This window comes from Haliotis rufescens, unplaced genomic scaffold (genome assembly GCF_023055435.1).
Source record: "Haliotis rufescens isolate VD_foot unplaced genomic scaffold, xgHalRufe1.0.p SCAF_3, whole genome shotgun sequence".
Classification (NCBI taxonomy): domain Eukaryota; kingdom Metazoa; phylum Mollusca; class Gastropoda; order Lepetellida; family Haliotidae; genus Haliotis; species Haliotis rufescens.
This window is the reverse complement of record NW_025964001.1, coordinates 35,860,615-35,883,826: the sequence shown is the minus strand read 5'-3', so window position 1 is coordinate 35,883,826 and position 23,212 is coordinate 35,860,615. Positions and strand designations below refer to the sequence as shown.

General features: G+C 42.9%; 3 protein-coding genes across 11 annotated transcripts in view; 2 read left to right on the top strand and 1 right to left on the bottom strand.

Moving 5' to 3' along the window:
• Positions 1–3,871, top strand: part of LOC124119146 (alpha-actinin, sarcomeric-like) — a 48,429-nt gene extending 44,558 nt beyond the window's left edge. For all 4 annotated transcript variants that reach the window (XM_046481564.2, XM_046481571.2, XM_046481588.2 and 1 more), the window contains 3 exons: positions 936–1,094; positions 1,514–1,672; positions 2,247–3,871. In XM_046481564.2, coding sequence (XP_046337520.1) covers positions 936–1,094; positions 1,514–1,672; positions 2,247–2,405 — 477 coding nt within the window. In that variant the 3' untranslated portion in view covers positions 2,406–3,871. The remainder of the gene's footprint in view (positions 1–935; positions 1,095–1,513; positions 1,673–2,246) is intronic.
• Positions 3,872–16,313: 12,442 nt separating this feature from the next.
• Positions 16,314–20,441, top strand: LOC124119221 (endoglucanase-like). Its single transcript, XM_046481673.2, has 3 exons — positions 16,314–16,447; positions 18,935–19,183; positions 20,124–20,441. Exons 1-3 carry the CDS (start codon positions 16,411–16,413, stop codon positions 20,420–20,422), a joined length of 585 nt encoding a protein of 194 aa, XP_046337629.1. The 5' UTR covers positions 16,314–16,410; the 3' UTR covers positions 20,423–20,441.
• A 990-nt stretch (positions 20,442–21,431) lies between these two features.
• The window catches only part of LOC124119179 (solute carrier family 25 member 45-like), a 28,161-nt gene continuing 26,380 nt past the window's right edge, over positions 21,432–23,212 (bottom strand). For all 6 annotated transcript variants that reach the window (XM_046481621.2, XM_046481636.2, XM_046481630.2 and 3 more), the window contains one exon: positions 21,432–21,902. In XM_046481621.2, coding sequence (XP_046337577.1) covers positions 21,439–21,902 — 464 coding nt within the window. In that variant the 3' untranslated portion in view covers positions 21,432–21,438. The remainder of the gene's footprint in view (positions 21,903–23,212) is intronic.

Here is a 23,212-nt window from a genome sequence, read left to right as displayed (position 1 = left end):
TTCAAATCTTTCACGAAAGTAATATATGTCTTGAACCTTCATCTCTTCAGTATTACTTCCACATTAGACTCACACACTATGATATAACTGAAAGACTGTTCAAGTAAAATCAGTATGACAGATGCTCGTAGGATAATCTCTCGGTCTGACCTAGTTGTCTATAGTGGAGGGTTGTGTCTGTTACTCATGCAAATTGTGCTGATTGTCGTTTTGATTCCCCGATTTGTCCCTAGTGTGATCCTTTCGCTGTTATCATCATTCTTGTGTACATTCTTGTTTCATACGAGGGGGGCAAGGGTGTCCCAGTCGTCTAAGGCGCCACGATTCGCTGTGCAGTGGTGCGTCCCTTGGGCACGCCAGAAACCTTTGATTGTGGGTTCGAATCCCGGTTCGCCCCAATTATGTTTCTAGGTTTGTCAGCACCATACCCGTGCTCGTGGGTTTCACCGAAGTGGTAAACGTCTGAGACATGCATCACTTCGAGCTTTCCTCCCACATTAAGCTGACACGCCGCGATATAACTGGAATACTGTTAAAAGCGGCGTTAAAACCAACTCACTCACTTTCCTACGACACTTAGGTGACACACTGTGATACACTTGAAATACTGTTCAACTTGGTGTTGAACCCATTTGATTCACTGCATTGTGCTGGTTCAGGTTAATGACATTGTACTGAAACTCTACTATGCAATTTTGCCATGTCACCGTGAAGTAAATGAAAGATGCATTTTACTGGTTGTGAAGTTCAAGGCAGTTTTAAATCTAATATTGATTTTATGTATTGAGTAATGGTTATTCCTGACCCAGAGACCATCTTAGATGATAAGAAATGAAGATGTGGGTTTTTTAATGTACACATTATTGAATTTATGGATTTGTGACTAGATAAGGGCATAAGACTAATTCTAAGATATTGATTTCTTTTCATTTTAGATCTTAACCCGCGATTCTAAGGGCATCAGCGCAGAACAGATGAACGAGTTCCGTGCCTCCTTTAACCACTTCGACAAGAGTCGTAACCGCCGCCTGGAGGCTAAGGAATTCAAGGCTTGCCTTGTCAGTCTGGGATACAACATCAGAGATGATAGACAGGTAGGATGCATGTCCTCACAGCAAGTTCAGCCTGAACTGCAAATTCTAGAGAAATGACAGAAAATTCCATGATGAAATCATGAGTTATTCCGCGAGTCGAAAGTAAGGGATCCCAGGGTCCTTGAGGTTTGGTACCATGGTATTTGAATCTAGGGACCCCTTAGCCTTCAGTTTTGACATCAGGGTGATGACAAGGATGTCTTGACTTTTATGGTAAATTTGAACACTTGATTCTGATGGATAAAAAATATATCTTTTCTATTAAAAGATAGAAACTTTGGAATAATTGGTAAAATAAAGCCCTTGTATTATTTGCATTTCATGCAGCTTGAATGATTCATGGATATTGCTGCTGTGTAAGGAATATATCAGTCCTCAAAACATACTTGTATCTTAAAACATGGTCTATGTAATTCCAGGGCGAGGCTGACTTCCAGAGGATAATGTCAATTGTTGATCCAAATGGAACGAAATTCGTCACCTTTGATGCCTTCCTAGACTTCATGACTCGTGAGACAGCAGACACAGATACTGCAGAGCAGGTCATGCAGTCCTTCAAGATCCTTGCAGGAGACAAGGTGAGTCTCTCAGTGCCACCAGTCACACGGACAAACCCCGTGTGGGTTGAGGGCCTCTGGTTACTTCATGCTAGTCAATATGTGTCCACTAAAATGGATCTTCTGGTCAGGTTCTGTGACTTGGCTGAGTGCATACCAGCCATTGGTTGGTCTGATCAAGATCCGGTTAGACAACAAGGTATCTGTTCACTATTTGATAATGATCGATCCAGCCTCTGCAAACAATTTATGAAGAGACCAAAACCTTCTCTGACTGAAATAAATACAGGAACTTCACTTTAAACAGAAAAGCATTCTTATCTCCACATTAAACCGACCTGTCCAAACAACTTTCTTATAATATGTTAGTAATAGTTGTAGTCTTTTCACCTGATGAAGGAGTAAGTATATACTCCGAGACATTGCATTCCGCATAATAAAGAAGTTGACATCCATAAATTCTCTTCCGTAGTAGTTAAATATTGATTTACAGAAATTTGTTTTTATTTTTATTTTCACCCAATTGGTTGTGATAAATCTGTAAACCATAAATATGAAGAGTACCTAAAGCTAACAACTGTTTTTTGTCTTCCAGCCGTACATCACTGCTCAGATCCTGCGCCAGGAGCTTCCCCCTGATCAAGCTGAATACTGTATTCAGCGTATGGCCCCCTACACCGGCCGTGATGCCGTGCCTGGCGCCCTCGACTACATGTCCTTCTCCACAGCCCTGTACGGAGAGAGCGACCTCTAGACACGTTGGTCAAGGCCAACCAGGGGACACTACTCTGAGTGTGCAGCATAGCCAGGCAGTGGTGTGCAGTTTAGCCCACCCTAATTTGTATGTGAGGAGTGTCTCTGTGTGATCAGTATCAATTATACTGTAGTTGCGACTAACGCCATCGTCCAACCGACCGACCGACCCTCTTCTGTTCTGCATGCTCCTGGTCACTGCTGTAGGCCCCGAACTGTAGTCTCCTACCGGAGCAAGTGAGCGTGGTCGCCAGTACGTAGCCAGTAATCATGGGACATAAACTTATCTACTTCACAAAGTAGTCCCCATGCCTTGGTCTATGCTGCATATTTGACAATGCTTCCTGGATGATACATGGCTTATATTTTTACAAAAAGCTGAAATTTTTACACATCACCTTGAATGCTATGCATACCCATCTGATATTTTTGTGAGCATGACTACTGAGGCAATATACAGGTTGAGATGGTGTAGAGGCTTTGTTTGGCGTTCTGTGAAGCAGCCGTGTCATGACGGTTCCGCTGTGTATGGTATTAATACCAACATAGACCTAGATCTAGCAAGTATTTTGTGAGTGTACGTACATAACACTGCCATGCCAGCGGGGGGAGGGGCAGGGAGGGTGGGGATGGGGGTGAGTATGTGTATAATAAGTCCATCATCACCATATGTACGGTTTGCTGTAAGAGTATTTTCAAGTTTCTGGTTTCCTGTTGGACAGATGATTTTATTGGCGGACTTGGCCTCCTGTCTGCCAGCCCATCACTTTGTGGGGATGTTGATGTAATATTTTAAACATGAGCTGTATCTAGTTACATAGATATTATTTAATGTTTGGTTGGCATACTGTGCTAAATGACTGATTTCTCACGTTGGGACTGAGAAGTGCTTATATCTGGTATGCGTGTATTTATCATAACCCTGCAGAGTAACCTCGAATACAGGTTCAGTGCATCTATCTGGACATAGCTTCTTGATGTATTCATAAGATTTATCAAATATAATTCATGTCTTTGTTTGCTCCTTCGTGATCTTCCAAGCATAACTCTCATAAAATGTGATTTAAAATATTTTCTTTATAGATACACTTTGTATAACACATTGCCACAAGCCATATATTTTAAAGATGCATTGTTGCATATAAGCTGGGCCATGTCATTAACAAGTATATTACTAATCTTTATACAGATTTGTACATTAATCTACTCACTGCAAGGTGTTTACGGTAATCAAAACATGAGTTTCAACCTTGATCTGTAGATTTTGATATTACACCATGAAACAGAAATCAAAATTTAGCACCCTGTGCTAAGACTGGTTTGAGTGGTCAGTGTAGTGTTTGGAAGGACTGCTGACCGCTGACCAGTGACATATCACCCCAGCTTGACATGTAGTCTCTTTCGCGCGCTACCTTCATGTCTACTGATTAGATACTGCCCAATAAAAGTCTTACCTCTTTACCACAACCAGACTCCTGTTGTTTGTTTTCTTGGAGCGACAGCAATGAAATATGCAACTGAACGAGAGACCAGGAGCATCATAAAATGGCGGAATGTTCTTTTTGGAGAAACTTTGAAGGATATATTCTGTAAAACAAGACAATGTAGAACCTGGAACGGATTTTCGTTTGAGCTGTGATATAACTGTAATCTTGTCCAAAGCTTAGTTGTTAAACTCGCCTCAATAAGTCACAAGTCTATCACGACCATTGAGGGGACCCCAGGAGAGCTTATGGCTTGCATGGCAAATTAAAAAAAAAATGGTTCATAGTTGTCGACCCAGAACTAATCTGGAAACAACTCTGAAAAGGACTTTCTTTGTTACAAACTTGTGTTCAGCTATAAAGAATTTTGCATTCCCTGCATGGGAAAGTTGGTACTGCTGCAGTACTTGCAAGCACAAAAAATACTTGCAAACACCTTGGAAGAGATATCTGCAAGCTTTTGGGGATGTTTCTTCGTCAACATATAGCAACATTGACCACCTCCGTGGTCCTTGGTGCTGGGCATTAAGGGGCTAAAACAAGGACTGGTTGTCTCTGAGTCCTGGACTGAGTCTGAGTGGGGGGTATTCATGTTAAGCTGCAGCATGGTATCTTTGTGGGCTTGCACTTTTCCATCGGCATTAATTTCACAATCACTTGCAGCATACATGCAGGTCGCTAAATGAGCACAATAACCTTGAACGCGTTAAACTCACTTCTGGTGGATAGGCCATCTACAGGGAAAAGGAACTTGTTACCGGGCCTGGCGCTCAGCATGAACGGGTTAAAAGGACTGGCTGGCTTGGACTCCGTATACATGTGTTGCTATACAGTTTCAATAACTTTGAACGGGATGTTAAATCTTACTTAACCGCAACATCCATGTTATGTACATGAAAGCAATATGATCTTTTTGACTTTGATAAATGAAGAAATAGGTAAGCTATGGTTGCAGTGGGCAATGCAATATTCCAGCTGTTTGAGGGTTTGGATGCTTGGAACAGTCCCTGATTCCTTATGTGTTGCCAGACGTGTGAAACAGACAAACTGTTTGTCAGGACCACATTATGTAATGTTTGAATGTAGAAACGTGCGCTGAAATCGTCATACATAATCTGCAGCTCAAAGATCAGGGTCAATCCCACCCTGGCTCTCCCATGTTCATTTATAGCCTGGGAAACAGCAGATGTTTCTCTTGTGTCTGGTCCAAGCTACAGGACCTCGCTGCTTGAATATTTCTAGATCAATTCCTGTCACGAGTGTCAGAAATGCGCGGTTCTATACACAAGGCCAGACACTCGCCTTGTATCGCTGTTTCCAAAGCAAAATCGCAAATCATGCACAAAAACTTGATATCTACCTATGTTTCTATTGAGCGTTTGGTGTAAGCAGACTAATAAGCATTTTGAGAGCGTATCTAATAGCCATTGATAATATTTGTGTTACTAAAATAACGATTTCATTGGAATAAAGTGCATGGGCAAAGGATTCCCTTTATATGCTGTTATATGATAGCGAAGGTGTAATGACGTTAAATGTCTAAAAATAACAGGGGGCGTGTAGATCAATATCTGGTGTGTTCACCATGTTGGGTGATACATACACCTCACCTTGAAGGATTACAGTTACATTAGTGATTTGGGATTCTGTGTGCACGTGCACCACGCGCTTTTCATGCTTCATGTGAAGCTCATTTCATTCAGATGCAAAGCCACGGCATTGTACACATACACCTCAACGATAGTAACATTCAAATCATTATTTCCCTTTTTTTGTGGTCAGTAGTATATTACAATGTGATTGATGTGATCGTTTCATCATATTGCTACCACATTGCTCACCAAGATGAAAGACAATACAAGAAAATATTACAAGTGAGTATTTATAACTTCGATGATATGTTCAGTCAGGGTCAATGCTGAAGGAGTGAGAAAATACATCATCATCTCGTACTAGCACCAATCATCCATCGTTCTCATGGGAATTCCAGGTTAACATTGGTCTAAAGGAACACATGCGACATAAAAGGCGACCTTATAAATCGAGTAGTCACGATGCTCATAATGATAATCACGGGTTAGTCTGGTCCAGACTTTAGCATTTACAGGGCGACGACCATATAGCTGGAATATTGTTGCGTGCGGGTTCAACAACAAACAAACAAAACAGAGATTTGAGATTAAGAGAAAGGTACTTCGTCGTTGTTTATAGCAACAGGGTATACTTTTCGTAAAATGTATACTTCTTAGGAATGTTCTACCTCAATTACATCATTGCCACAAATCCTGTTTTTTGACTGCAATCACACTATTTTCAGATTTTCTACAGAAGTCCTCTTCACTGTCAACTACGAAATATATATACAATATGTTGTTCCCGTAATAGCACTAAAAGCATACAGCTCTTCTGTGCGCAAAGGCGTGAAAATCATTCTTACCTGTGTGTGTTAGACTCAACACCCACTACTGATCCTTCACTATCACTTGGTTATGTAGTCACACTATTTCGAGAGTTGCGAGCTGTGCACCACCCTCTCCAAGAAGGCTTTCACGACGTTAGGGGACTCCATTACCAGAACTAAGAGAAAAGAAACGGCCAAGAAGAAAGTCGACGCCAGTATTCTCTACTGACATATCGACTGCTCCTACCACTGATCATCTCCAGACTCAGTTTCCAACTTCTCCTTCAGCATGCTGGAGCAAATTTGTGCTCAGCAGAAGACTTATATGGAATATTTATTTAATTCCGTCTCTCAGCTCTATCGTTAGGGGAAGAACAGCTGAAACAAGTGAGAGTGGACCAGGCTCAGAACAATCCTCTGGCCAAGAGCTCGCATGGAAAAATGTATCTGGTAGAGCCCCGCAGGGACCACACGGACTACCAGGCATCACCTGTTAAGGTGTTCTCCCGACCAGGGGGGCACGGGTGGCCCTGTCGTCTAAGGCGCCGCGATTCGCTGTGCAGAGTTGCGTCCCTTGGGCACGCCAGAAACCTATGATTGTGGGTTCGAATCCCGGTTCGCCCCGATTATGTTTCTAGGTTTGTCAGCACCATACCCGTGCCCGTGGTAAACGTCTGAGACCTGCATCACTTCGAGCTTTCCTCCCACATTAAGCTGACACGATGTGATATAACTGGAAAACTGTTAAAAGCGGCGTTAAACCCAACTCACTCAATCTCCCGACCACCGTACTGCGCATACACGGATTTGCCGCCTGTTAGGGATCAGCAAGACATCTGCACGTCAACGGCATGGTCTTCATGTCTTATTCGGATTGCGCCACACACTCACGGATACACCACACCACCATACCTCCCTCCTAGGCATCTCTCACATCCCAAGGACTCAGAATCAGCTTTTGTGGATGGATATTATCAATCGGGTGCTTCACCCTCGCAGGAATACGGATATTTATCACTTCATGCCTACGCTTCAACCCCAAACGGAACAACTTCCGCAAAAAAAATTCTTCGAACCGGAATATGCAGGTTGCCACGCTTCTTAACACGTACACCAGACGCTTCCATGGCCGAGTTATACATGCAAAGTCATCAACCAGGCCTAGGATACTCTTCAAAAGCTAAGACATCACGAAAGACTTCCCCTCCCAACATTAAAGAGGATGTTATACCCATAACCCATAACTCTTCATTCTCAGATTCTCAAGTTCTAGACGACTACTTCCTCAAGTTGGTCAAGAATCCGAATATGAAGCTTACCTTACCTGCTAGTCGAGTCAAGGATTTTTTAAAGGCCAACAGATATTCCAAGGATATAGAAGGATATAGATATCAATTGGTTTGTTGCTCGAATACATCATGCCATCCTTCCATTGCAAGCCTCTCATGACATTGTCCCGGAAATACTCTCTTCACAGATCAGGTCGGACCTATCAACAGTTTACTGGACACCATAGCCAGTCTGGATGTCGTCACAGCTTCTTTGGATGCAGCAACAACTCTCAGCGCAGATCAGATCCAAAGCAGTTTCCACTTAAGCTGAGATGGTGATCATACAGCCCATAATGGCTCCCAAGATATCTAATGATAAACTTATGAAGATTATTGAAGACGTCAAGCAAGATACGGCTGAACAGTTCCAGGAATCAACTTTACAATTTACAGCCAAGGCTCATGGATCATCGGTCCCTCCTATGCGTCAAAGAGAACACTCGCAGGACACAACCTACCAGGAAGAAAGAGAAGGGAGAGAAGGAATCATTTCAGTCTCTCTCAGAAATGACAATTCACAGCACCCTCCTGAATCATTTTCCTCAGACAGACTACAAACGACGCGGATCCAGTCGAAGAGGTTCAGGGGACAGCAGATGACTCTACCCGCACTCCTCTTACAGTCACATATCCTAATTACTTTTTTTTTCTACGGACCTCGATCTACATCTACCGCATTTCAACGTAATGTCGACTCATGGGAGTGCATCGTTGTCATACGCCATACAAAAGGAAGCAAATTACGACCAACCACTGGAGTCTAGATGTCACTTCCCAAGGATACAAGTTGCTCTCCAGGACTCATCCACTCCTTGAATCCCAACTTATAGATCCCAGATTCCATCTGGAAGGACCCAAGTTAGAGGCAGCCAATCTCGCCATCAAGACCTTACTAGAAAAAATGGTCATTCGGACTACATCAATAGTCACAGATACCAACAACAGCAAAGGGTTCTACTCTTCAGTATTCTTAGTCCCGAAGAAGAACTCCACGGACATGATGTATGATCATCCATTTCAGGGTTCACCAGGATAACGGTTCCCATAATTATTTTTCCCATCTGCAGCTGGTTTGTCTTCATGGGTACTTGGACAATTTCCTAGCGGCCGATGAAGACAGATCCCAACTACATCAGAACATGATCTACCTTACCTGACTAGAACCTATCTCGTTTCCTGCTTCATCCAAATTGGAAAGGTTGCCAGTGCAGGTACAGTACATTGTTCGATATGCACTGGATATATCTGTCCTCCGGAGGATCGTTTTACCAAATCGCTCATGCTGATCAACACGGATCTGGCGCAAATGGTGGATTTAAACCTGATATCTATTTGAGACATGGACTAAAGAGGAAGACGGAAGTTACGCCTCTGGTTCAACTCCCTTTGAAATCGGACCTTGGACTTTCGTGTTCATTTGACTCTCCACCTTCGTCTCAAAGTCTACTGGTGGACACATCGAGATTCCATAATGTTGGGAATTCCTCTAACCTTCCAACCTTCAAACCTCCCGAACCTCATCTCCTTACGGATGCCCCGGACTCGGGCTGGGGAGCTAATATGGACGATTTCCAGATACAGGGATTATACTCATCCCAGGATAATGTTTGATTAAACGTTATACCCAAATATTAATAGAATGACATCCACTCGAGACATTTCTCTTCATAATACCATTTTCACTTCTAGAAAAATCCCCCATATATATATATATATATATTCCTTTCTGCAGACCTAAGGCTGTATGAGCTATAGAATGACATCGTGGGAAAACAATTAAAAAAACAGTCTAATCATCTCTTGATGTGACTGGATATAAACCTCAAACAGCAATGATCGTTTATACCTGATCATTCAAATGTCCAGATAAGTTATTATGGTTCTCTTTTTGACTCATTTACGGTACTGTCGAAACGGTGTTATTGACGGAATTAAAATATTGAACATGACATCATTTTCTGTGTATTCTTTAAAGGATAGCGTAATCTTCCAAATGACATTTATTTTTCCATGATATACTAGGAATACTATTTAAGGGAACACTCGAATTTATTCAGAAATGATATGTAAAGAAATAACGTTGTGGAATCTTTATAGTAGTTAAAAGCAACAAAACCCTTTCGATATCCATAAAAAATCTCAAATGCCAAATGCAGAGTCGATTGTACGATTCCGACTATATGTGAGCATGTGTTTATGAATTACTATCAAATAGTGGTGATACCAGGTGTTCGCGAAGTGAATATGTTATCCCTGCCCCATTAGCATCAATGTAGGCATGGCATCTTTTGGGCATACTAGATATCAAACGCTGGATTGTCTCCTGTGGTATCCTTCGCCATTCGTCTCGTAAGGCCGGACCATGCTGTTGCAAATTCTGGGGACGCTGAGGTCAGTTGCGAACCCTTCGGCCTAGAACATCCCAAAGGTGTCCAATTTGTGACATGTCTGGAGATTTCGCAGGCCAAACCAATGTTGTGACACCTTGCTCCCTCAGACTGTCGACTGCAACGCGAGCTCTGTGAGGACGTGCGTTCCCATCCTGGGACTGGTTCTGTTTATTTGTTTGTTGTTTAACGCCGCACTAAGCAATATTCCAGCTATATGACGGTGGTCAGTAAATTATCAAGTCTGGACCAGACAATCCAGTCATTGACATTATCGATCCACGCAATTTGGATATGGTGACATGTATCAACCAAGTCATCGAGTCTGACAACCCGATCCCGTTAGTTATATTACAAGCATAGTCGCCTTTTACGGCAGGCATAGGTTGCTGGAGATCTATTATAACCCAGATCTTCACGGGTCTTCTGTCATGTACAGAAGATTTGTTTCTTTGAACACGAGGGGCGGTCGGGAAGCCTAGTGGTTAAAGCGTTCGCTTGTCACTCCGACGACCAGGGTTCGATTCCACACATGGATACAGTGTGTGAAGTCCATTTCTATCAGCGGCGTAAAACCATTTTCACTCACTCGTTGTACCTCGCTATATGGCTGAAATAATGCCGATGCGACGTTAAATTTTAACTCACTCACTCACTCTTTGTACCCGATCAATGCACCTTGCGGTTGTGAGGTTTATTGGTACATACCAGTAACCCGGATGTGTTAATGTAGATGGCATGCTACACATGTGCAGTGTGCAAAGTTTGAGCGGTTTGCTATCGGCGTTCAGTAACTGTGTGTCATGCAAAAAAGATGGCCATTTCACTCTTGTAGATGAAATAACATGGCGAGTGAAACAATGTTGTTAGGCATACGTGGTCGAAAAACCAGGGGATGCTTAATTAATTTCCAGGTATATCTTATCTAACAAAGTGTCACATGAGCTAAAAGTGCATTTCTTATCTCTCAACAGTGGTGTATACTTATTTCTAACCTCTACATATCTCTGAAACGAAACTGGATCATCATCGGTCCTGTGAACAGATAAGAGACTATTTGTTTCGCTAATAAAATATTCAAAATGATATGATTACAAGATTTTTATACTGCTTAGCATTACAGACACTGTCAGTAAATACTGAGATTGCTTTATCAATATTTGAAATTATCAATTCTACAAAGGAGCTGAACATGTCAAAATATCATCAGAAAGTCAGTTGTCCCAAAATAATCCAGTTTGGTTATACCCCATACATAACGGTAGTCACAAGGTTCACGTGCATCATGAGAATCGGCAGGTGAGTTGCCACGTGACTACAATGACCATACAAGCAGAAGAGGGCGGAATCTGACCTCGGTACAATGTCAAAGCGTCGTCTTAATGAATGTCAAGTCACCAATTTCCGAATCAGTACCACAACGGCCATTAGTAATAAAACAATTTATGTAAATTACAGCTGAGCAAAATTAATATATTCATTTATATTAATCCTATCTCATTTGCTTCGTCATTATATACTGAACCGCAAAAGAAACGTCACCATGGATAGATATATTAGAAACCTTATTCGCCCAAACACTGTAAACATACTTGAGACATATTAAAAAGATGAAACTTGGCAAAACTGATCATCAAGGTTGAAATTAAAGGGTCAACTGTTCTTAAAGTGAAACAAAACACTAGTCTCTGAGAAAATGGCATCACAAGTCAGCATCTCGTGTGTCCGCCATGTGCATTGATGACTGCCGTGCAACGTCGATACATGGAAGGGATGAGGCGGTTGATGAAGGCCATAGGCACTTGAGCCCACACTCTGAGGACCGCCTGACGCAGTTGACGGCCTTGGTCGGACGTCATTCAGCCTTCTTTGAAACTCATCCCACAGGTGCTCATTGGGATTTAAATCGGGACTGAGGGCAAGCCACTGCATGGTTCTGATGCCATTCTGCTGGAGGAAGTCTCTTGTTGCTCTCGCAGTGTGGGCACGGGCGTTATCATGCTGAAACTCGTGGTTGCGGCGACGTGCCAAATGAGGTATGGCGTGTGGTCTCAAGACTTGATCAATGAACCGAGCTGCTGTGACACCATTGCCTCTCCCTGGACCGATGTTCTGGAAGACCACAGGGCCGACACTCTGTGCAAGACCAATTCCACCCCATACCTTCATGCTCGGACCACCCCCCGAGTCTCTCTCAACAACACAAGCATCCGAATAACGTTTCCCACGGCGTCGCCAGACTCTCTCTCTGCCATCTGCTGTTGAGGTACAGTAACGGCTTTCGTCTGAGAAGAGGACTCTACTCCACTGCTGGTGGCGTCAATGCTGGTACTGTGTTGCCCACTGAAGACGGTTCCGGCGATGACGTGGTGTCAGAATGGGTCCTCGGTGTGGCCTATGACAGTGGAGGTGTCTGCTAGTCAATCGTCGACACACGGTGTCCGCACTAATGTGGTGTGTCCGCAGCAGTAACAAAGCGATCTTAAAGATGCTGTCGCACAATCTGACGATCCTGTCGTCGGTTGGTGACCCTTGGTCTTCCACTACGTGGTCGGTCATCTGTGGTGTTGATGGTCTGGTACCGTTGCTGGAGCCTGTATATGGTCCTTACGTGGACTTGAAATGCGTTGGCTATCTGCCTGGCGGGTTTTTTCCAGCTTGGCATGTGGTTGCAATTCAATAAAGAATGAATGTTATTCGATCTGGGTGGATTTTTATAGGGCAAGAAATGGGGGAACGCATGTGCATTTCAATGTGCACGGAACTTACGTGCATCTCGTTACCATGGCCGTTGCCGTGATGCGTTTGGGTGATCGGTTTTATTGTCATCTACTTTGTTTATTTATCATCAAATTTCATTTTTCCTGACAAGGTAATGTTAAATTTTAGAAACTTTGACAAAAATTACCCAGATATTTAAATGACTACTTTTCATGCAATGTTACTTCTGGTGACGTTTCTTTTGCGGTTCGGTATAGAAGTGTTATCTTTGTACATTCACTAACTGTTTGATTGACATTCTAGAAGTTGATAACGATGTAAGTATCTACATCGAAACGTCGGTATATGTAATAAACCAGAAGTCGTTGTCCATAAAGTGGTACGTTTTCTTATTTATATATAGCTGGAATATTGCTGAGTGCAGCGTTGAACAACAAACAACAAACTTACTCAGCATTCACCTGATGAAGGAACAAGAAATAGCTTTGAAAGGTCGTGAGGGGCACGGATGGCCCAGTCGTCTTAGGCGCCGCGATTCGCTGTGCAGAGTTGCGTCCCTTGGGCACGCCAGAAGCCTATGATCGTGGATTCGAATCCCGGTTTCTAGGTTTGTCAGCACCATACCCGTGCTCGTGGGTTTCACCGAAGTGATTAACGTCTGAGACTTGCGTCACTTCGGGCTTTCCTCCCACATTAAGCTGACACGCCGTGATATAACTGGAATACTGTTAAAAACGGCGTTAAACTCAAGTCACTCACTCACTCACTCACTGAAAGTTCGTGACAAGTTGCTATCCATACAAAATGTCATGTATTCATGTTCTTCCAACTATAGATTTGGTGAATTTTAATTTTATACGTGCATATGTTAAACAGATATATTTAACTGTCATGTGAAGAAAGGTATTGTTTCATACCGTATATACACGTACTAGTGTACATTTGTATATTTGTTTTAATCTGTTTATAATAACTGTACCTAAGATAAGACTTAAATATACTACAAATTTTACAGATTAAAACAACAAAATGGTCCAGTACATAGCTAATCTCTTTCTTCTTCTTTATGTTAATGGACTGAACCATTATTGTTTGACTTATTTTTTATAAGAGATAAGCCACGGGATAAAGGCTTAAAACCAGTATGTCAGTATTTGTTGCCCAGTCAAGTCAGGCTTGTGCTGTTGCAGATTCATGATAATAACTAAATAAAACTAAGTAGAGCAATTAATTACTTATTACTGTATAAACACTAACAACAAGATAATATATAACTAATCACATCAATTAAATATTTTTAAGATGAATTGAATTTAAGTTTAAAACCATTGTTGTTCAAACAAGCCAGATCTTAAGCCGAGTAGATATGTTAATACATATGACTGTATAAACTTTCTTTTCTTTTCTGATCAATGCAATTAAAACATTAAACTAAGAAAAATGTGTCAATGTATATCACTTCCTTTATTTTTATCCCATCACAATGAAAAGTATAAAACCCGGTGTCGGCAAGTCACAGTATCACATCATAGCAAATATTCACGCGAGCAGAGTATCTTAAATCCAAGACAGGCGGCCAGCAAGTGTTCCATGGAGCTTACCCTTACCGGCTGAACGTGCGACGTCAGGACGCAACACACTGGATGTGTGTGCATTCACGGTGCAAAAGTCGGTGCATCGCTGTTGGCGATTTAATCAGATCGGCATTAGAACACAACCATCCACCGAGTCAGAAGAGCTGCTACGTCTCCTCAGCAGCCTCAGACAACGTGTGCAGGCAGATGTAACACCCATCCAGCGGCTGTATGAAGATGCGCTATACTAAGTGTCTGAGGGGGCACGGGTCTGAGGCGCCGCTATTCGCTGTGCAGAGTTGCGTTCCATGGGCACGCCAGAAACCTATGATTGTGGGTTCGAATCCCGGTTCACCCCGATTATTTTTCTAGGTTTGTCAGCACCATACTCGTGCTCGTGGGTTTCACCGAAATGGTAAACGTCTGCATCACTTCGGGCTTTCCTTCCATATTAAGCTGAAATAGCCGTGATATAACTGTAATACTGTAAAGAGCGGCGTTAAACCCAACTCACTCACTCAGTGTCTGATCCAGCCAACAAGTGTGAAATCAAGACTGTACCGTCACAGAAGCAAGATGCTGCCTAACTTGCCTAAGTCCTTGTATGAAGTTCAGCTAGAGGTAGGGTGGACGGACACGACAACTCTAGATCAGTTTCTGAGTGTGAATGATGGTGACGATGACAAGCTGCTTGTGTTTGCCAATGATGAACGCTGAACGTACTCCAGGAGGCTGACACGTGGTGCATGGATGGCATGTTCTATGTGGATCCCAGTTTGTGGGATAAGTTATATGCAGTTCACTGGTGAATGCTAAGATATGCCCTGTTGTCTTTACACTGTGACTTACGTATAGAACCTGGAAGCAGTGAACACAACCAAGCGTGCCCAACTTGATCTCGGAGCCCTTCAGCAAATCAGAAACTGTGTGTACCGGGGACAAGACAAAACATTGAGACTGAATGACCATCTCGACTCCGGAAGAAAGACATCCGTGCTGTTCCTAGATGCCGCTGGTCACCAAATTAGGACAGCTTTCTATGATTTGCCTGTAGTTATTTGATTAAATGTAAAAGCGTTGCCAGAACTATTGTTATATTTTACTTCTGTGTTATATTATCAATAAAATATATCCGTGACTTTCATCATGTGTTATGGTTTTATTTCATTTCACAAGTGTCTCCCATTGTGCCTACACTGTTTCGTTGTCTCAGTATGGACCAGTTTATCTGGAATTTCGTGGCTCGATCGTAGCGCCACCACTGGCTATTCCGAGTTAACTCCCTTCTATGTCCCTCCTATTGACCAGATGCCACCTCTCATACCACTTGAATTTGCTTCAAACAAAATGGCGGCGCCCATTCAAGACGATATGATCAATTTAATCGAAGAAACGTTTCACATTCCCTGCCCCCAGGGCATGTGGATTGTAGCACAACACTTGAGCACCTTAAAAACATGAAAACATTTGGAAAATATCTGTCGACGCCCAGTTGACGGTCCACATGCTTTGCAAAACCTGTAATCGACCGAAATCTGGACGGCAGTCGCCATGTTCTTTTCGAACAGGATGTCGATTTCGTAACGCGATTTTGATTAGGCTATGCATTCTCCAAAATAGAAACTCCGAATTCCAGCCAAGTTCGGCAAGGTGGAAACTGGACAATTATAATCAGTTAACTCACTTGCCTCTAGAAGACTTGTTATTTCGTTACAAGATGTATATGATACAGGTGTCGAAACACTACTGTTATAGGCCTAAGTTTGCAGTGTTTCGGCGATTGTTTTCAGGCTAGTAACGTTTTGTTAACGTTTGTAATTTGTTCGTCAAATGTATATTTTCTTTTGCACGGCAGTTTATATGTTCTCGCCCAACTGCTGATTAACTAAATAGACTCTACAGCAGGAATTCGGTTAAACACTGACTATCGATAATGTTCCTATCAGGGATCCAGTATCCAAATATAGCAGCTATTTTTGGAATGCCCATTGTTGCCAAGGCCATAGACGCTTGGCATATTTATTAAATCACGGATCATGCATGAGAGATAAGAACTTTTCGGTCACATAAGTAGTGATTTTGAACAAGGGATAATCATTTGAGCCATCATGAAGACAGCAGTTAGTATTCTCTTGTTGTTCGCCGGTAAGTAGCTTCATCTCTCACGAGCGGTTGTTTACTATATTGTTAATAGGATGTTCCATGTGTGTTTCTAAGGTTTGTTTGTTTGTTTGTTGTTTAACGCCGCACTCAGCAATATTCCAGCCATATGACGGCGGTCTGTAAATAATCCAGTCTGGACCAGACAATCCAGTGATTGACATCATAAGCATCGATCCACGCAATTGGGACACGACGACTTGCATCATCCAAGTCAGCGAGTCTGATCACTGTTTCCTAGGAGGTGATGGGTGTCACAATAGGTTACAACATAATTGCGTAGATCGACCCTCATAAAGTCAATCACTGGATTGCCTGGTTCAGACTCGATGAATTACACTCCGTCGTCATATAGCTGGACTATTTCTCAGTGCGGCGTTAAACACAAAATCAAATAATAAGCCCCAAGTTCCATATGCCTTAGGGCCGACTCTTGGCAATGGGACACCAGAAACTGGCTTCCAATACTTTATGTGCAGAATCAAACTGGGGTCTTAGGTATGACGGACTAAAGGTTAAAGCACCAGGCTACCCTATACACGTTTATTCCTCTTAAGCCAAAGTTTGTCATATACCACATAACTGCGTCAAAATAGTGTATCATCTACCATTCAGACAAGAAGGGCCGTGCACTTCTTTAACAGATGTCTAACGGAACAATGAACGTGAGGCAAATCACATCATCCCAAAACCTCACCATATGGGTTCTTGAACAGTATTCCAGTTATATCACATCTTCTCGAGGCAAGAGAGTCAACTGACTTTAAAAGTCCAGTTTCCACCCTTGCCGAACTGATATTATGGAGTTACATTTTGGCTGGATTAACGAGTCATTGCATAGTCCAATCACAATCGCGCAACGAAATCGAAATCTGGTTCGTAAACTGTCATGCAGATTTCGGTCGATTGCAGGATTTGTAAAGCATGTGCACCGCCAACTCGTTGTTAACAGATATTTTCCAAATCTTTTCATGTTTTTAATCAAGGTGCTCACGTGATTTGATGCACTTTGCGATGTAAGACCCGTTTTAACACAAAATAGATATTGATCATCGATCAGATCGTCTTGACTGGGCGCCGCAATGTTGTTTGAAGCAAATGCAAGTGATACGAGAGGTGGCATCTGATTGGTCCATAGGAGAGGCATAGAAGGGACACAGGTGATGCTACGATCGTGCCCAGGAATATTCAAGCCGAGTTCGGCAAGGGTGGAAACTGGACTTTTATAGTCAGTTAACTCTCTTGCCTCGGGAAGATGGTTATATCACGGCATGTCAGTTTGATGTGGGGAGAAAGCCCGAGGTGATGCAGGACTGATACATCTTCCACTTTGGTGAAACCCACGAGCACGGCTATTAGGCTGATAACTTCATTCATAATCAGGGCGAATCTGGCATTCAATCTTACCGGGTTGAAGATATGATGTTTCTTGGCTTCTCCTTTGAGAGAAACAACATGCGTCTTGAAGCACTTTCCGAAAAATAAATCTGATCTAAAACAATACCGCCCCAAAAATATAAAATGGCCGACCCCAAACGGCTAACTAATGTCGTTCGGGCGATAACAGTGTGTGCTGATAGAAACATACCCGTTTGTTTCAGGTCGCTCTGGTGTGTCTGGTGTACCGAGACGGCGTTCACCCAGTCATTCTTTCATAATTATATATTTTTATGTTCACATGGACTGAATATTTGATCTGTGTTTCTATATGTGAAAAACGGAGACACTTCGTTTTAATAGATTCTCTTAAAGTGAGCGAGAGTGTGTTGGGCATAACGCCGCTTTTAACGTTATTCGAGTTATATCACGGAGTGTTAGGTTAATGTGGAAGGAAAGCCTGAAGTGATACTTTGGTGAAACCCACAACAGACAAGCCTAGAAACATAATAGGGGCGAACCGGTATTCGACCCCACAATCATAGATTTCTGGCGTGTCAAAGGGACGCCACTCTGCACTGCGATTTGCATTCGTGACCAACTCGTGTTATTCCGGGACAAGCCGAATAGCGACTCGTGCCCCTCTCGTGGCCTTTTTTGCAACCGGGTTCCGTCTTAGCGCAAACGGGCATACCTAAAACAATTGTCAACTCGTTGCGCAATGGTTCACATATATTTCACCATATATTATTTATAGTTCAGATGCAATTTAAAGCACATCAGGACATGCGGAATTATACAGTATGATTGAACACATTTAACTGTGTCTTGGGTATATTTTTCGATGCAAGACATATGTAAAAACAGAAATTATTTCTGAGGGATTCTTTGACGAAGAACTTGAAATCATACGCGCATTCTGATTTGTTTGTCGTATTTTCGCACATAACATTCATGGATAGGGGGACGAGTCTTCTTGCAGGTTACGGAAAGGGGCGAGTGGTGACGAATGTGCGGCGCCTTTGGCGACTGGGCAACCTGTGCCCCTAGAATGTTTTAAGAATGCATTATAGACACTTCTTACATTTTGAACAGCTTCGGCCTGGGCAAACCAGAAGTGTCAGCTGCACAATGGCATCAGGACGTATAACGGCAAGCACTGCGCATCCACTACTCGTTACAACGACGGCCACAAGGGGGCGTGTGGGTGCGGACAGAATGACACACCTTTCCCATGGAACAACAACCAGTATGTTGCCGCAGCCAATCAGAAGCTGTTCAGTAACTCCGGAAGTTCATGGTGTGGAGACAGCTGCGGCAAGTGTGTGAAGCTGACGACAACTGGTGAGTAAACTGAGTTTGGGGTCCAGAGGGTCTTTCCACAAAGCGACCGTAGCGCTAAGGTAGCTCGCATACTTTAACATAGACTAACGACTGTCGTAGCGCTACGATCGCTTCGTGGAACTGGACCCAGGACGTGTGTGATAGGGGTGCATGTCCTGACATTATGACTTTATTACGTCTGTATTATGTATTATACGCATGTCAAAAGTAACTGTGAGCATTGGTTTTGTGAAAACTGAAAATGAATCCAAAATAGTTAACAAGATGGGCTTTACATGTTTAACCGTCTCCTCACCACATTCATAACCATTGTGAAGTCAGACATGGGAAAATTTTCTATTCAAACAGCTGTACATCTCTTATAGGAACGAAACGTACAAAAACTGCAAATGCTCGGCAGAAAATATTACATGAAAACCGATTCATATTCATGTCTTTTTGTATTTTAGTCTACTTATGTTGTATCCATTTATAGCTCAATTTACCCCCCCCTGGCCCCGGTCCACACTTCCTCAATAATCCAGAGTATGATATCTTCATTCTGTTGTGAAAAATACTCTGAACCCATTCACCTCTGTAGATCCGTTTCACCACATCCATGTCTCTTTATCAACTTCGCACAGAATTTCTTTCGCTGATAAGTGTTTTTTTGATTGGACGGCTGTCCTAGCGCCCGCAATTTTGTTTGACTCAAAACGTAGCTATGGTGGCGAATGGGTCCAGGGTATTTATCGTGATATAGTGAATATATAATACACTGGATTATCGAGGATGAGGTCCACAAAGTTCGCAGCGCCAGGAGAGACGTAAGTTTGTTTGAACTGAATAGTTACATACTTGTAGCACTAGGAACGCTTTGTGGTTGGGCCGTTCGCGAGTCACATTATGATAAATAAGAATCATGTTTCCCTTTGGGTTGACATTCTACTATTTGACATAGGCGGTTCGATCCCTGGCGCCGGGACTGGTGCTCATGAAGGACAGAGCCACGTGTTTATGATCACCAACGACTGCCCCGATGTTGCCCCTAATCTGGAATGGTGTGCTCAGAAGGGAGCCCCGGGAAGCGGCCACGGTAACACTCACGGCTATGAAGTACATTTTGATCTGGAAAACAATGGCAACCAAATCTCTAAGTTGGGTTGGGACAACCCCGAGGTTACCTGGGAATGGTCCAGTTGCCATGGTTCCAATACCCCGACAGACCAGATGTGGCACACATGTGAATGTTCTCACTAAAATGAATCTTTGGTTGTCATTGGCTTGTTTTCATTTATGTCCGAATATAAAGTGATATGAAGTACAGCAACCGAAACTGAAAATGCACAAGAAACTTTTTTTTGTGCTGAACGTGTCGGCACATTTCAATGTAAAGAGTGAGTGAGGTTTGACGCCGTTTTAACAATATTCCAGTTACTTTACAGCGTGTTAGCTTGAGGTGGGAGAAAATCCCGATGTGATGCAGGTCTTAGACGTTTACAACGAACACGGGTATGGTGCTGACAAACCTACATAGTCGGGGCGAACAGGGCTTCGAACCCAGGATCCTAGGTTCCTGGCCTGCCCAAGGAACGCAACTCTGCGCAGAGAATTGCGGTGGCGCTTTAAACGACTTGGCCACCCCTGCTCCCTCAATGCAAAGGCGTGGCTAGAATAATGTCTATGATTAATTAAGTGAGTGAGTATGGATGTACGCCGCTTTCAGCAATATTCCAGCAATATCACAACGGGGGACACTAGAAATGGGCTTCACACATTGTACCCATTAATTAAGAAAATGGTGTTTCACACAATCGATCGTACCATGATAATAATACGATGGCCTGCAGGTAATCAAGAAAAGCAAATCTCTCGGCGGTAATGTGAGCAATGCTTGGATACCACAAGTCTCGTGTGAGTTCAGTTGATAAGGTGTTATAATGAACGCGTAGAGTTACGTCCCGCAGGCATGCCAGGATCCACGGTGCATTCGGTGAGTTTAGAACACTTTGTGGATCGTTGTCCAGAATCCAATTATCGTGGGTTTGAATTCCAGATCAGCACGGATTGCGATTCTTGGTTTGTCAGCATCCAACCCGTCGTTGGTTTCACCGAAGTGGTAATCGTCTTCATCACTTCGGTTTCATCCAACATTAAGCCGACATGCCGTGAGCTAACTAAAATAATCTTCAAAGCAGCGTAAAACCTGATTTACTTCCGCCCTGTAACTATTTCTATAGGCCAAAGTGATCCATGACAAGACACGATGTACACTTTCAACTTAGATATTTTAATGTTTGTGAATATGTTAAAAACGTTGCCGCATTAACAGGGAATGCTCTCGCACATGTTACAAAAGTACCTTTATACAAGGCCATGAGACCCTCTGACTTTACTGTTTTTTTCAAACAATCTACCATGCTGTTATATCTTCCGGATAAATCCGCCTGCAACCGGCTCTTGATGACATCAAACGGCATAACTGAGAACCACGTGACTGTTCCGGAAGTACCTCCAGCTATGAGACTGGCAAATATACCCTGATCGTCCGTAAGACCACGATCGTGCATGACGTGGGTGAGGTATTCGTAGATGGCACAGTAGATGCCGTAGCTGGGGATGTCTCTGAAGGCCATGACGGTCAAACCTCGATAACAACCAGATACACCATTCTTGCGAACGGTCGCCATTACAGCTTCCAAGGGACCTTTGAAGTAGGGGGAGGCAACTCTGGCTGGACCTTATACAAATAGAATGCATACGTGGTTTAAAAAAATATGACGTATCTTGGAAACCACTGTTGTAAAAACTGTACACATAAGCGTCATATGACAGAAAAATTAGAAGAAACAAGAGTCATCAGAAGATGTCAAATCCCCTCCGCCCCCACAATAACAAAAGGCACCACTTCAGTTCCTTGTTACTACATGTGAGTGAGTGAGTATGGTTTTACGCCGCTTTTAGCAATATTCCAGCAATATCACGGCGGGGGACACCAGAAATGGGCTTCACACATTGTACCCATGTCGGGAATCGAACCCGGGTCTTCGGCGTGACGAGCGAACGCTTTAACCACTAGGCTACCCGACCGCCCCGTTACTACATGTACCAAGTTTGGATGAAAAATCTTTCACGGTTTTCAAGTTTTGTTTGTTTGTTGTTTAACGCCGCACTCAGCAATATTCCAGCTAAATGAAGGCGGTCTGTAAATAATAGAGTCTGGACCAGACAATCCAGTGATTGACATCATGAGCATCGACCCAAGCAATTGGAATACGATGACATGCACCAACCAAGTCAGCGAGCCTGACCATCCGATCCCGTTAGTCGCCTTTTACGGCAAGCATCGGTTGCTGAAGACCTATTCTACCCTGGATCTTCACGGGTCCGGTTTTCAAGTAATGCTCCGGAAACGAAATACGGACGGCAGACAGACAGACCAGATGATGACCATATCACCTGCATTATATGCCGGGGGACAAATGAGGAGGCTTTTGAAACATGTTGCCTTGTGAAACACCTTCTGTGAAGAGAATGAACCCTTAAGCAAACTGGACCATATGCGAAAAGTTATCGCCGAAAACTATTTGTCTTCAAATCTCCTTAAAATCAGATCTTAGAGTTGCTACCGAGACATACAGATCTGAAAACATCTCATTACAGGTCACGTCTGAACGTCGTATATCGAACTTTAACCGACCAAAGAAGGAAGTCTACATTAAACAATCAGAAGGAAGATTTCTCGAGCTTTACGGCATTGCATTAAAAAAATGGAAACTTCCATTCTACCTTGACAAAGTTCTCGATTCAAAATTTAAAAACGGTACAAAAGAAAATTCTGGAATGACCGATATGGTAATACATGGCAGTACTTCCCAGAGGTCGTGGAAAGTTTCTCTCTTTATCGTACAGCCGTAACTGTCCTTCGGAATGACACGTGTTCACCATTTCAAGGTTGCATGATCAGAAAGCAGATTCGGACTTTCACTTTTGCGATCTCGTAAGCTAAGCTCTGACTGGTCGGATAAAAGGTTGTTCTGACGTGACCTG

What these genes read in the sequence shown, in the direction of transcription:
- LOC124119221 (XM_046481673.2), top strand. Translation starts at nt 16,411, where the DNA reads ATGAAGACAGCAGTTAGTATTCTCTTGTTGTTCGCCG. An exon ending in TATTCTCTTGTTGTTCGCCG is followed by an intron (nt 16,448 to 18,934) that starts GTAAGTAGCTTC and finishes CATTTTGAACAG; the next exon opens with CTTCGGCCTGGGCAAACCAG. An exon ending in TGTGAAGCTGACGACAACTG is followed by an intron (nt 19,184 to 20,123) that starts GTGAGTAAACTG and finishes TATTTGACATAG; the next exon opens with GCGGTTCGATCCCTGGCGCC.